This window comes from Rhododendron vialii, chromosome 13a (genome assembly GCF_030253575.1).
Source record: "Rhododendron vialii isolate Sample 1 chromosome 13a, ASM3025357v1".
Lineage (NCBI taxonomy): Eukaryota > Viridiplantae > Streptophyta > Magnoliopsida > Ericales > Ericaceae > Rhododendron > Rhododendron vialii.
Genome location: NC_080569.1, coordinates 26,962,572 through 26,974,726, shown reverse-complemented (window position 1 = coordinate 26,974,726; position 12,155 = coordinate 26,962,572). Strand labels below are relative to the sequence as shown.

General features: G+C 39.4%; 1 protein-coding gene across 4 annotated transcripts; it reads left to right on the top strand.

The window, feature by feature from the left end:
• Positions 1-541: 541 nt before the first annotated feature.
• Positions 542-10,330, top strand: LOC131313475 (mitochondrial arginine transporter BAC1). 4 transcript variants are annotated; one of them, XM_058341793.1, is made up of 9 exons: positions 796-920; positions 3,181-3,317; positions 5,281-5,370; positions 7,710-7,811; positions 7,956-8,060; positions 8,833-8,931; positions 9,003-9,191; positions 9,522-9,620; positions 9,725-10,330. In XM_058341793.1, the coding sequence occupies exons 3-9, from the start codon at positions 5,317-5,319 to the stop codon at positions 9,857-9,859; spliced, it is 783 nt and encodes a 260-aa protein (XP_058197776.1). In that variant the 5' UTR covers positions 796-920; positions 3,181-3,317; positions 5,281-5,316; the 3' UTR covers positions 9,860-10,330. The 4 variants fall into 4 exon arrangements, with proteins under 4 accessions (XP_058197774.1, XP_058197776.1, XP_058197778.1 ...); XM_058341795.1 differs by having other exon boundaries at positions 801-920; positions 5,281-5,390; XM_058341791.1 differs by lacking the exon at positions 3,181-3,317 and having other exon boundaries at positions 542-920.
• Positions 10,331-12,155: the final 1,825 nt, after the last annotated feature.

The following is a 12,155-nucleotide window of genomic DNA, read 5'->3' as shown; positions in this document are numbered from 1 at the left end:
TAGTGCATCCTCTCACTTCTCGATTAAGTGCCTATAATTTTCACCTAAATCACACAACTGCTATCCCCTTTCAACCGAGATGAGTAGTGCCGTAGGCACCGGGCTAACACTAGTCCACCTATAATACATCATTTTTAATTTAAAAAATAAATTTGAGAAATTGCCCCTCAATCATGCTTTAGACCTTTGACTCGGTGTTTTTTTTCCCGTACGTTAGCAGTGGGGACTCGTTCCTGCAGTCTCCCCTTCACCGGACGACGACCCCAACTCCTCCATGGAAGAATTAACTACCCCAACTCCCAAACACAACACGATCCTACTGAAATAGATTCACAGAGCAAGACTTCTTCCCCTCTCAATCCTTCGAAAACCTCTCCTCCTACAAAACCGCCATATCCCAAGCCCTCCACTGCCTCCAAAACCGCGCCGCCGCCTGCCCGACCGACGCCGGCGAACTCGTCGACCTCAAAAACTGAATAACGGAGTTTTTTTTTTTTTTTTTAATTTAACGGAGGAGTTTGGTGCTGCAGTTAAGCTTGTGTTTGGGTGGGGAGTAAAACTACGTCGTTTCAATAATGTGTGAGGAGAATGGGGTGCCGGGCTATTCTCAGCCCTTGGATCAAACTCACAGAGGATCCGCACCAATCGCAAACACGCAACTTCTTGTTGAGATGCGTACGCCGCATCCCCTGCTACGTCACTGTCACTGACAACTGAGAGAGAGAGTGAGAGAGAGCGAGAGAGAGAGAGAGAGCGGGGGCTAGGAAAAAGCATGATAGTTGGGGGGAAGTAGGCCGAGAGAGAGAGAGAGAGAGAGAGAGAGAGAGATGGAGGGGAGTTCGGGGTACAAGGACTACGTGGCAGGTTTGCTCGCCGGAGTTGCCACCGTTATCACCGGCCACCCGTTCGATACGGTCAAGGTATGCATTCCTTCTCCAGTCCTCTTGTTTCCGCTGTTTGACTGTACGCTTACACGCATGAATTGATTTCATTCGTCGTTGGGGCCAAGCGATTAGGTTTCCGTCGCTGCCTTGGATATATACTTGGATTGATTGATCAATCTGTTGAAACTTTAGTTGGTCAATCTTGATTCTGTATCTGTTAGTAACAACGTACACACGAACATGCACACTGAACCTTTAATTTTGAAATCTGGATTCTGTTTTTTTTTTTTTTTTAAAGACAGGAATGCTGAATGTAGGACCTCGTAAATCAGTCATGTCATTCCTCTTGTTATGTAATCTCAAGCTTGGTACTGGGGCTGGTGTTTCTGATTTACTAATAATAAAGGCGTGTTTTTTCGCGGCTTAAGTACTCTAGAGTATGAAATTTGTCATGCATCATACTATCCTTCATTCGTTTTAGGTTTTGTCTTATTGGATTTTCCTTAGCTTGATGAGGTTTAAAGGCATTTATCACTCTCACAAAAAATACAAGGATATTCTTGGGGAGTGATCAGCCAAAGAGGGTGTGGCCGGCGGCGACTCCAGGAATTTACAATTATGGGGTCATTTACCAATTAGAAGTTGAGATATTTCCTTTTAGTTGAAGAGCGCAAGGAAATTCATTCAAATTGATATGACTTTTCTTAGCACAATTTCTTGAATACAACTACTATAGATAAATTTTGCATTGTGACGGTCTTCTTTTACAAAAAAGTTTCATATTTTTTGAACTTGAAAAAAACAATACTAGAAGATCCATAAGAGCCTTTCCTGCCCATGCCACTTCAATACTCAAACTCCAAATTTAAGTAAAAAATCTATTAAAAAAACAACACTAGTAGGACTTTGTGATGCTCTATATGCCTCTCCCTAAGGATATTCTATGCCTCTCCAACTCGGGCTTGTTTCGTTCTAAGTCTGCGTGTTCTTTGGTCAAAAAGCCGTCTCCTTTGCATCCTATAACTAATTGGTCTTGGGTCTTGAAAATTTACTCCCATCCGATAGTCATCTATTTTCTTTGGCTTGCCATACAACCAAAGATACCCTTGATACTCGTCACGTATCTCAGGATGATCTTTGTGTCCAATGCCTTGATCGCACTGAAAAAGCCCTCTATGTTACTCTTGATTGCATTAAAAGCCCAGGGAGTTTTGGTCTCAGATGGGGAGGGAGTTAAGCAATCGTATAATTCACTGTCTTATGGTGAGTGTGAGAATTAGGGCTTCACGGGTAGAAGATGCGGGCACATTTGTCATTCACTAAATTCAATATTCATGATAATATTTTTTGATTTTTTGGTGGGGGTACTGCAATGTTCTAAAACTCGGTACTCGGTACTCGCTCGGCCGGCCACCTTGTACCTTGTAGGCCGAGTACTCGGCAATTACTCGGCGAGTAGAAATTACTTGGAATTTTTTTTTTATATGTTCCCCAAATGATATTCATAATGCATAATGAGAAGTTCAATGTTCATAGTTCAAACCAAATGAAACTAAGTACAAAATTACTATTCCATTGCAAAGTTTTACTAGTCCATTGCAAAGCTTAACGTTCAAACCAAATGAAACCAGATACGAAATTAATAGTCAATTACAAAGTTCAACGTTCAAACCAAATAAAACGAAGTACGAAATTAGTAGTCAATTATTCCTCGAAGAAGAAGAGGAACAGCAGCAGTAGCTTGATTGGTGTGTTCACTCGATTAGGGTAAGTATAAAACTATATTGAAATTACACTAACGACCCTTCAAATTTAACATATTATGTATTTTACCCCATTTTTCAGTTTTTTTTTTGATTTTCTCCCCACTTCCGAGTAATCTCGTTTTACCGAGTAATCGGTACTCGCCGAGTAATGCCGAGTAATCGGCTGGCCGAGTAATTCCACCGAGTAGCCCTAACTCTACTCGGCTAGGCACCGAGTACCGAGTACTCGCCGAGTATTTCCGAGTTTTAGAACACTAGGGTACTGAGAAAATGAGGTGTGGGCAAATAGAATTGGCCACTAAATGTTCAATTAACCCCATCGTAAAACTTCTCAAAAAAACCCTTCTGATCTATAGTTTTCCTCTTTTCTTCAGCGCCGCTATGTTCTCTTCTTTTTCCTCCATTTTCTAAACCCTTGAATTCTCTGATCTCAATGTCGACCCTGAATTCGTCATGACCGTAGAATTTAGTGAATGACAAATTTGCCCGCATCATCTTCCCATAAAATCCTAATTCACTCACCCTATCAGCAAAAACTAATGACAAGAGATATAGAGGGAGGGAGGGAGAGAGAGATGGAGGAGAATTCTGGGTACAAGGACTATGCGGCAGGTTTGCTCACCGGGGTCGCCACTGTTATCACCGGTCACCCATTTGATAAGTGAAGGTATTCCACTTATTTCCACTGTTTGACGTTGCTCATACACACCTGAATTGCTTGCATTTGTCATGGACTTGTTGGAATTATTCTGTTTCTGTTAGTAACAACCTACATATGCGCATATACACTGAAACTTTAATTGTGAAATCTTGATTCTTTTTTTGTTTGAGTCAGAAATGCAGTATGTACCTCGTAAATAAGTGATAAGTCATGTCATTCCTCTTGTTATTTACTCTCAAGCTTCGTATTGGGGGTGGTGTTTCTGATTTACTAATGATAAAGGCGTGTTTTTTTGCAGCTTAAGTACTCTAGATTATGGTTTTTTTTTCTCCGAAAAGTATGCCAATCTATCTGGCACAACTTTTGCTTTTCGCTTTTCGGCAAAACCAACTTAAAAGACACCGATTTTCCCTTGGAACTAACCTATGTATCTAGCTCTTGTTGCAGGGAACTTTGCTTGGAACTAACTAATTTTCTAATGAATTGATCACCTGAAGTTGCTTGTGGAAAATTGTAAGATGCCTTCAGGGTTTTTGGAAACACAACATTGTTAAAATGTATTTCCATAAAACAAGTTATGGGAAGAACATATACACGCGCATTTATTTATTTTTTTTGGCTTTGGAGTTTGCTTTGTGGGTAGAACTAGAACACCTACACCTACACCTACACCTACACCTACACCTACACTTGGACTTGCTCAGTTCTTGCTTTAGATTCTTGCATGTGCACTTGTTTATGTTTTTCTATGTATGGCAACATCATCTGAGAGGAATTTCCTATTTTTGCATGAGATTTATGCTGATATTATCGTGTTCACAAACAAAATTCTAACGTAGAATAACCATGGTTGATGTTCAAAGCAAGCCAAATCATCTGGTATTTGGTATGCCTAGTCAAACTTTCATGGCATTTACAATCACGAGATGCCAAAACTTTTGGCTAACAGATTTACTTAAAATGTCTTTTCAAGCCCTTATTCACGGGTTGTAGACTGTAGTTATAAACAATTGAGATTCTTAATAAGTACTTGCTAATTTAGTGGTTACCGAAGAACCTTGGGAAGTCTTAGGGCCTCTTTGGACAAACTTTTTAGGGGCTTTTTGACATGGTCTTTTTTGTTGTTTTCACTTAATCTTTTCAAGATTTGGGTCAAATTTTTTACTTGTCTTGACGAGAGGAATTGGAAAATATAAAAACATAGACCAAAATTGAAAAAAAAAAAAATAACGTGACAAAAAAGACAAATTCAATTCCTCTTGTCGAGACAAAAAATGTGATGTTAAACTTGGACCCAAATCTTGTAAACATTTAGTGAAAACAACCAAAAACATTGTGCCAAAAAGCCCCCAAAAAGTTTGACCAAAGAGGCCCTTAATTGATACTTAATAGCCGTTGTGATTTTAAAACTTGAGGAAAGGGAGTAGGGTTAATTCTACCCATTGGTATCATATTGCTCAGCTACAAATCTTTGAATCCGCCTGTGCTGCTTTCCATGCACATGCCTTATGTACTTTTTGGTCCGTAGCTTGGATGAGTCATTGAAATCGCATGTGACAGCATACATCTCATTCTTTACACAGTAGAGGGATTCATCCTTTCTGCTGTGCTATTGTCCTGAGGAGTCTTGCAAGGAGTTCTTTGATGTTTGATACCATGGTTTTTGCATTAAGTATGGTACAATCCTATGTACTCATCACCATTCTCTGTCCTGATGCACTTCAACAATTTTGCTTATGCACTTGAGTCCTTGATTGTGTTTTTGCACGTGCCTTATGCATTTTTTGGTCCGTAGCTGGACGACTTAATCATCTCCACTACTACTAGTATTTAAGCTAGGTATATTCATCATTGTCGGAGACTTGGAGTCTCAGAGATACAATGAAGTTTTTTAATGGACAACATTGACGACACTATTTTGTATCTATGGACTTTGTCCTTCTTACACATTGTAATCTTGATTTATCAGGTGAAGTTGCAAAAGCACAATACTGAAGCCCATGGGATGAAGTATAGAAGTGGTTTGCATTGCACTGCTAGGATACTGAAGACTGAAGGAGTATGCTACTTGTACTTCTTGTGAGATCCAACTTTAAGTCATTATTGTCCTTGCTTGCATTTAGATGGCCAAGTTAGAAATAGTGTTTTCTTGTGTTCATTCTCGCTGCTTTAGGTATATGTAATAGCGTATGTAGGTGCTACATCTCAATATGTGTATACTGCATAGATATTATGGATGAAGTGACATGGATGAGAATGAAGCAATGTTGTACTACAAAACAAGCAAAACTTTTTGGATTCACTACCATATAATGGAATGGATGAGTTTTTAATTACATAGACTCGGGTGCAGTTGTCGAGTGTGGGTGTGCATGCCATTGTTGAATCCACTAAATTCTCGTTTGTGAAGACACTAGGACACAATTAGATCTCATTTGTACTAACATTTAGCAATTCATGGACAAGATAATCGTCTTTTGATAATTTTGTAGTGAACTCAACAATCTATAGATATTAGCTGGGTCCATATCCAATTATGCATGTCGGACACATAACCTATTCCCTCTGGCCTTACCTTAGTGTCGAGTGTCCAATACATGTATTTTACAAGTTTAGCAAAGTCCGTGAAATAGTAAAGGACTTCTATGTCTTTATTTCATGTGATTTATGGCCTAGCAATCTATGAATTTCCATCACTTTTGTTTGGTTGAAAAACTTTTTAGCTTAAAAAAAAGGCTTGCCAAACCCACTTTTCTTCAGTCCAATGGGCTCTCTATATGGCTAGGCATTTTGCCTTAGCCCAAGATTTCGCTCACTACATTTACCTTAGCCTAGAGAGGTTAGACAAATGGTATGAAGAGTCTAGATTACCCCATTCAACTTTACAGAATACAAATGCAGCCTTGATGTACGGATGGATAGCAAAATTAGAGGATAAGATGTAGTATGAAGGTGAAAAAGTGATTAGCCTAATGAAGAATGGACTTTTTTGTACTTTTGATTAAGAAAAAATAAATAGTTGTAAAAGGTGCACCCAGGTGCAAGGCCCATCAAGCCTCACTGGCTAACTCTTAGTTTGGGCGAGGCAACTTGACAGAGGCGATGCCTAAGCGACCAAGGCACAAGGCGTGCGCCTGGTGAGCCTCTTTCAGTTCGCACCAAATTCAATTCTAAAGGGCAAAAAGATATCTAAGGTACGATCCTCAAACATAGAACACCCGGTTGATCTCTCGTCTCTCAATTGAACAACTGGAACTAAACAATCTCTATCAGCCTCTGTTTTGGATATTTTACGATTGTCCTTTATTGAACTTGACGTGTTAGTTCTTCTCTATGAGAGAATTGTTGACTATTTGGTATTTTGTAGATGATTTTACGAACTTTTTACATGGTACACTTCTAAACTTCATTTCTTAGTGTTTATTATTTGAAAATCGGTGTATGCTATTTTTGCTATTTTTTCTCGCCTAAGTGCTCCTTGCTTCAATAAGGCCCGCGCTTTGTCTTGTGCCTCACTCCTAGACCCCATCAGACCTTTGCGCCTCAATGTGCCTCCCACCCTTAATAACCGAAAAATAAAGGGTTGGGTTGGAGATGCTCTAAGGGCATTGGTCTTTCTCTTTGGCCATCTAGTATCACATTTTAAAACTCAAAACAAATTGACAATGAGTGGAGAGGGCTGCCTAGGCTCATATACTAGTTTTGAAGGTTATATTTTATATTTTATTTAACCAATGTGGGACAAGCTCTAACAAAGTTTTGGCTCTAGCAATTGCATCTCGTCAATATATCAGAATGTCTCTTGTTTATTGGTTAGGCCTGCCGAAAACCAGAATGATAAATAAACCATTCCTACATGTTTCTTATGATACTTCATCCTAGCAGGGAAACAAAACAATGGAAAACAAAATAAGAGAATATTTACACGCAGATGTGTTTTTTGCCCTTCCATTTGCTAGAATTTTTTGTTATTTGTTCCTCGGAATTTGATCCTCTTGAACATTAGGAAAAGAAACACGGCCCTTGTGAACGTTCTGACCAAAGGAATATTATCCGTAGTTCCTTTTCTAATTTAGAGAAAACACAGCCCTTCGCTTGAAAAAACAATAAGCTGGGGTTGAAGTGTTCTTTAACATACTCCAATTGTTGAGATTCTAAATTACGCAATGAGACATAGATCTTAAAGCTCTAACTCCTTGTCCATCATATGGAGCTTTCGGTGTTTCTATTAAGTATGAGAGAGGCTCAATTCGTCATGTGTCTACAACAAATATGATATGGACTCTCTCAATTTTAATTATAGTTTCTGTCTTCGTTTTGGCGTAGATTATTCTGGGTGAAGGTTTTAGGTTCCAAGTTTCTTTGCGAAGAAGAACTCATAGATAATTATTGTGACAGGTGAAGGGACTATATCGAGGTGCGACATCTTCTTTCTTGGGTGTGGCCTTTGAAAGTTCACTTCTCTTTGGCATTTATTCCCAAACAAAACAGTCACTGGAGGTTTGTTTGAAAGGAAATATCTTTGCTGGAATGGCAGACCAGGATTTAGGCTTTTTCGCTTCTATAGATATATAAATATGCATTATAACATTCTCTCTCTCTCTCTCTCTCTCTCTCTCTCTCTCTCTCTCTCTCTCGTTGAAGGGAGGACTCCAAAGTGGTAAACCACAGCTCTCTGTAATAATTCCTTCTGCAGCATTTGGTGGAGCAGTCATCAGCTTTGTGCTATGTTCATCAGAGCTGGTAAAGGTACTTATACCAGAGTGTTCATGAAGTGAAATTTTATTTCCCATATAATGCTTGTGACACTCTGCTTTCTCCCGTGGAGCATGCATGTTCAAGGCACTGCTTTGTATTTCCCATGTCATTATTATGATTTATGACACTTCCGTGGCAAGCGATTTGGAAATCAAAAGCGCCGTTGAAAGTGGCTTTTTTTGTTTGGTGCACGGCTCGAGGCAAAATTCTTACAATCGATAATCTGATTCGTAGACGGAGAATAATTGTTAACTGGTGCTATATGTGTAAAAGGGATGCAGAATCGGTGAATCACCTCCTCATCCATTGTTCGGTGGCATGGGAACTTTGGTCCACGGTGTTATCTTGGTTTGGGTTACAATGGGTTATGTCGAGAAATGTTTTGGACCTTTTAATAGCTTGGAGGGGTGCTAGAGTGGGCAAGCAGAGAAAGCGCGTATGGGCTATGATCCCTCTTTGTTTGATGTGGACTATTTGGCGTGAGAGGAATTCGAGATGTTTCGAAGGGGTCGAGAAGCCTTTATTTAAAATTAAAAGTTTTGTGGTTAGTAGTTTGTATAGTTGGGACAAGGGAGATTGTAATCCCTCCCTTGATCATTTTCTAGAGTGGTTTGAGTTGTTTTTTTCGACCGGTGGTGTATAGGGCCTTTTTGTCTTGATGGCCTTTTTTTGTATTCGGGTGGCATTCCCTTAATGCCTTCTTTAATATTAATATTTACTTATCAAAAAAAAAAAATGATTCATGACACTTTGGTTTCTCCAGTGTAGGATGCAAGTTCAAGGGACTGACTCCTTGGTTCCTAAGTCTGGCAGATATGATGGTCCTCTAGATTGTGCCCTTAAAACTCTTAGAACTGAAGGGGTAAAGACATCTCTAGTTACTACGAATTAGATATTTTTATGTGATTTCAATATGACAGACTACCTTTCCAGGTTACAGGCATTTTTCGAGGAGGGTTCACAACTTTATTACGGGAATCTATAGGAAATGCTGTCTTCTTTACCACTTATGAGCATGTCCGTTATTACATGCACTTAAAGATGAAGGATGCTTCTCCCAACCAGAGCAACTTGATGGATGTAGGAGTTGGAATTATGAGTGGTGGTCTAAGTGGTATTGCAGTAAGTTGTTTCTTCCAATGGAAAATAATTATATTTTTTGAAGAACGAGAAATTCTAAATGGAAGTTTTCTTCTGTATCTAAACAGGGACTAAATAATCAATCAACTTTGGGGAAGATTCATGAAGTGCTTTTTTAGGAGTTAAACTTCCGTTTATCCATATTTCGAAAAAAAATAGCAGTCAGAACTTTGATAGCCAAACGTGTATCTGATCTATTTACTTGCTTTAAAATCTTCCTTACCCTCTTCTGTAGTTCTAGTGTTTAATTTGTTTCCAAACGTTGATTTGTTTCTTTCCCTAAATCCTATTTTCTTGTATTTTTGCCTCCAGTTTTGGTCTGCTGTTCTACCTTTGGATGTAGCGAAAACCATAATCCAGACTTCCACAGACAGAGGCTCCACAAGAAATCCATTTCGGATTTTGAAATCGGTAAGCATCCTCCTTTAATGTCTTTAAATTTTATTATGAATTTCCCAACCAATAAATATGATGAAACAAAATACCTGAGAGGCTTGTTGGCTCCTTTTTGGTAGATATACGTGAGGTCAGGACTCAAAGGATGCTATACAGGGTTAGGTCCAACTATTGTGAGGGCGTTTCCTGCTAATGCAGCTGCAATTGTCACCTGGGAGCTAGCTGTAAAAATTATGGGCATCAAGCGTGAATAAAGAGGGTTCTTCGTGGTGCGCATGCATTTGGTGGCTGTTGACAAGAACCCTTGGAATCCTTCTGACATGGCTTAAACTGCAATATTACTAACCTGAGACAAAAGCTGGGATTGATTCTTGCCTGACAGACAGTGAACCTGATCTAATTCTTACTATCTTTCATGGACTCATGGCCTACAGCTGACCAATTTTGGATGCCTGTTTTATTTTTCTATTTTTGGAATCTCTTAGTTGTAGGTCCCCATTTTTACCTGCTTTTCCACTCAATGTATCGTGATTGAAGAACTGCAAATTTCTTTGGTTACTGACTTTGCTTATGATGTGTTTTTGGGAGTTTGGAGACAAAGAATTGTGTAGTTGAACCACATCTCCAGCACTGCTAGTGCTGGACAAGTTTGTTGCAGAGTAGTATAACTATATCTTTCCCATTGTTATTACGACACATCTTAGGATTACCCAGGGGTTTGTTTCTTCAGCAAACTGTTCTTTTGCTGCAATTTCTGGCTAATAGTAACTGTTGTAGTCCCACATCGGTCAATTATCACCTCCAAAACTAGTATATGAGCATGGGCGGCCTCTCCACTTATTGTTAATTGGTTTTGAGATAGATATAAAGTTTCAACATGGTATTAGAGCTAGGGTTTCGGAGAATTTGTTCCCCCTTGTTTGTGCTATAAGTGCACTGCTGTTTGGTGTGATCCATGTGTTATGGATTGTTAGTTTACCGCTCCACGTGCGAGTCGGGGGTCGCACGTGCGGGGGAGTGTTGGAGTTTGTCCCACATCGGTTAATTATCACCTCCAAAACTAGTATATGAGCCTGGTCGGCCTCTCCACTCATTGCTAATTGGTTTTGAGTTGGATGCTTTAACAGTAACTACATCATTTTGAAGTGAACGGACCACCTTAGCAATCATGTACACAACTAAGAGTGGGTTTCTCTGGGGCCCTAGGCTAATATTTTACTAGGATGCTTCAACTTCTTTTTGAAATCACTGTTTTTGATCTTCTTTAGAAGGGCTCTATTTTCTCCTAACAGTTCCGATAGCTTAACAATGGCAACCATGCTGACTAGGAACCTAACTTATTTGTTGTATGCCTAGAATGACTGTCATGTTGAAGACCTAGACCACTGCCATCTCCAGTTCACCAGATATGCTGAACAGACATCCAGTTTCCCAAAAGTTAAATTGGTTTTGGTTCAGGGTAAATAAATGGCTAGGGTTCAAGATTGGGCCTTAAGATCCTTAACATTACATATAGATCCTTTTCTGTTGTCTTGAATTTCTAGGTAGACAACATTACCCTGATCATGCCAGAAAGTACAATTCTCTGCTGTCGTTGATGTTGATGGTAAACATGGTTGTTGGGATGTGAATTAAGTCAAATTCCCCTTGTGATAGTACCAAACCTATGTATCCTCTGCTGTCGTTGATGTTGATGGTAAACATTGTTGTTGGGATGTGAATTAAGTCAAATTCCCCTTGTGACAGTACCAAACCTATGTTTGAGGTAATCAATTTGCATCTGCAGTCTTGGATTCTCTACCGACACCTCCCTTTGGTTGACATTCTTAGTTGGAAATTACTCGAATTGCATGACTGTTCTGGCTACAACATGTGTTACTTGGTTTTGTGAAAACGTACTTCATAACCACAAAGAGGCTCAAGTTATGAAAAACTACCACTTACAAAACATATCTAGGACAATAATGTTTGCCGCTTCGTTTAGAAGATAACTTAAACTCTTCATTCTTCAATTGAAATGTTGTAATTGTTACCTAGTTGTCTAGCCTTTTTTTGGATATTACTTAAGTGCCTACATTATTTCTTTGGGCGGCTTGCAGAAATCCTTGATTTTTTGGCTGGCCTTGGGCTTATTTTGGAAATCGGAAGAAATTGATAAGATCTTGTGTTTTTATGTTTCAGCTTGCCAAATAACATGCTGATGAGTAAACTGCTTTCTTTTACATTTGGCATGGGGAGTCAACAAAAAAGTATTAGGTGCTCCATTGTCAGTTGCTTCCCTGTGGTTGTAGGATACAAACCTTGTGGAAAGGAGACTACATGCATTAGGAGGTGCCTGGCTATTACTGTCAGCATGACAAGGACCTATGCTAATCTACTTGTCCCACGGAAACAGAAAATTCGGTAGAGGCAGTGTACTTAAAAGCACAATGCTTGGTGGTTTGTTGTCATTTATATCGACTCAACTTTCTGATGAACGAAAGACTGATTGAAGCAAGAGATCTCTGGTATCTCTCTCTCTCTCTCTCTCTCACACACACACACACACAC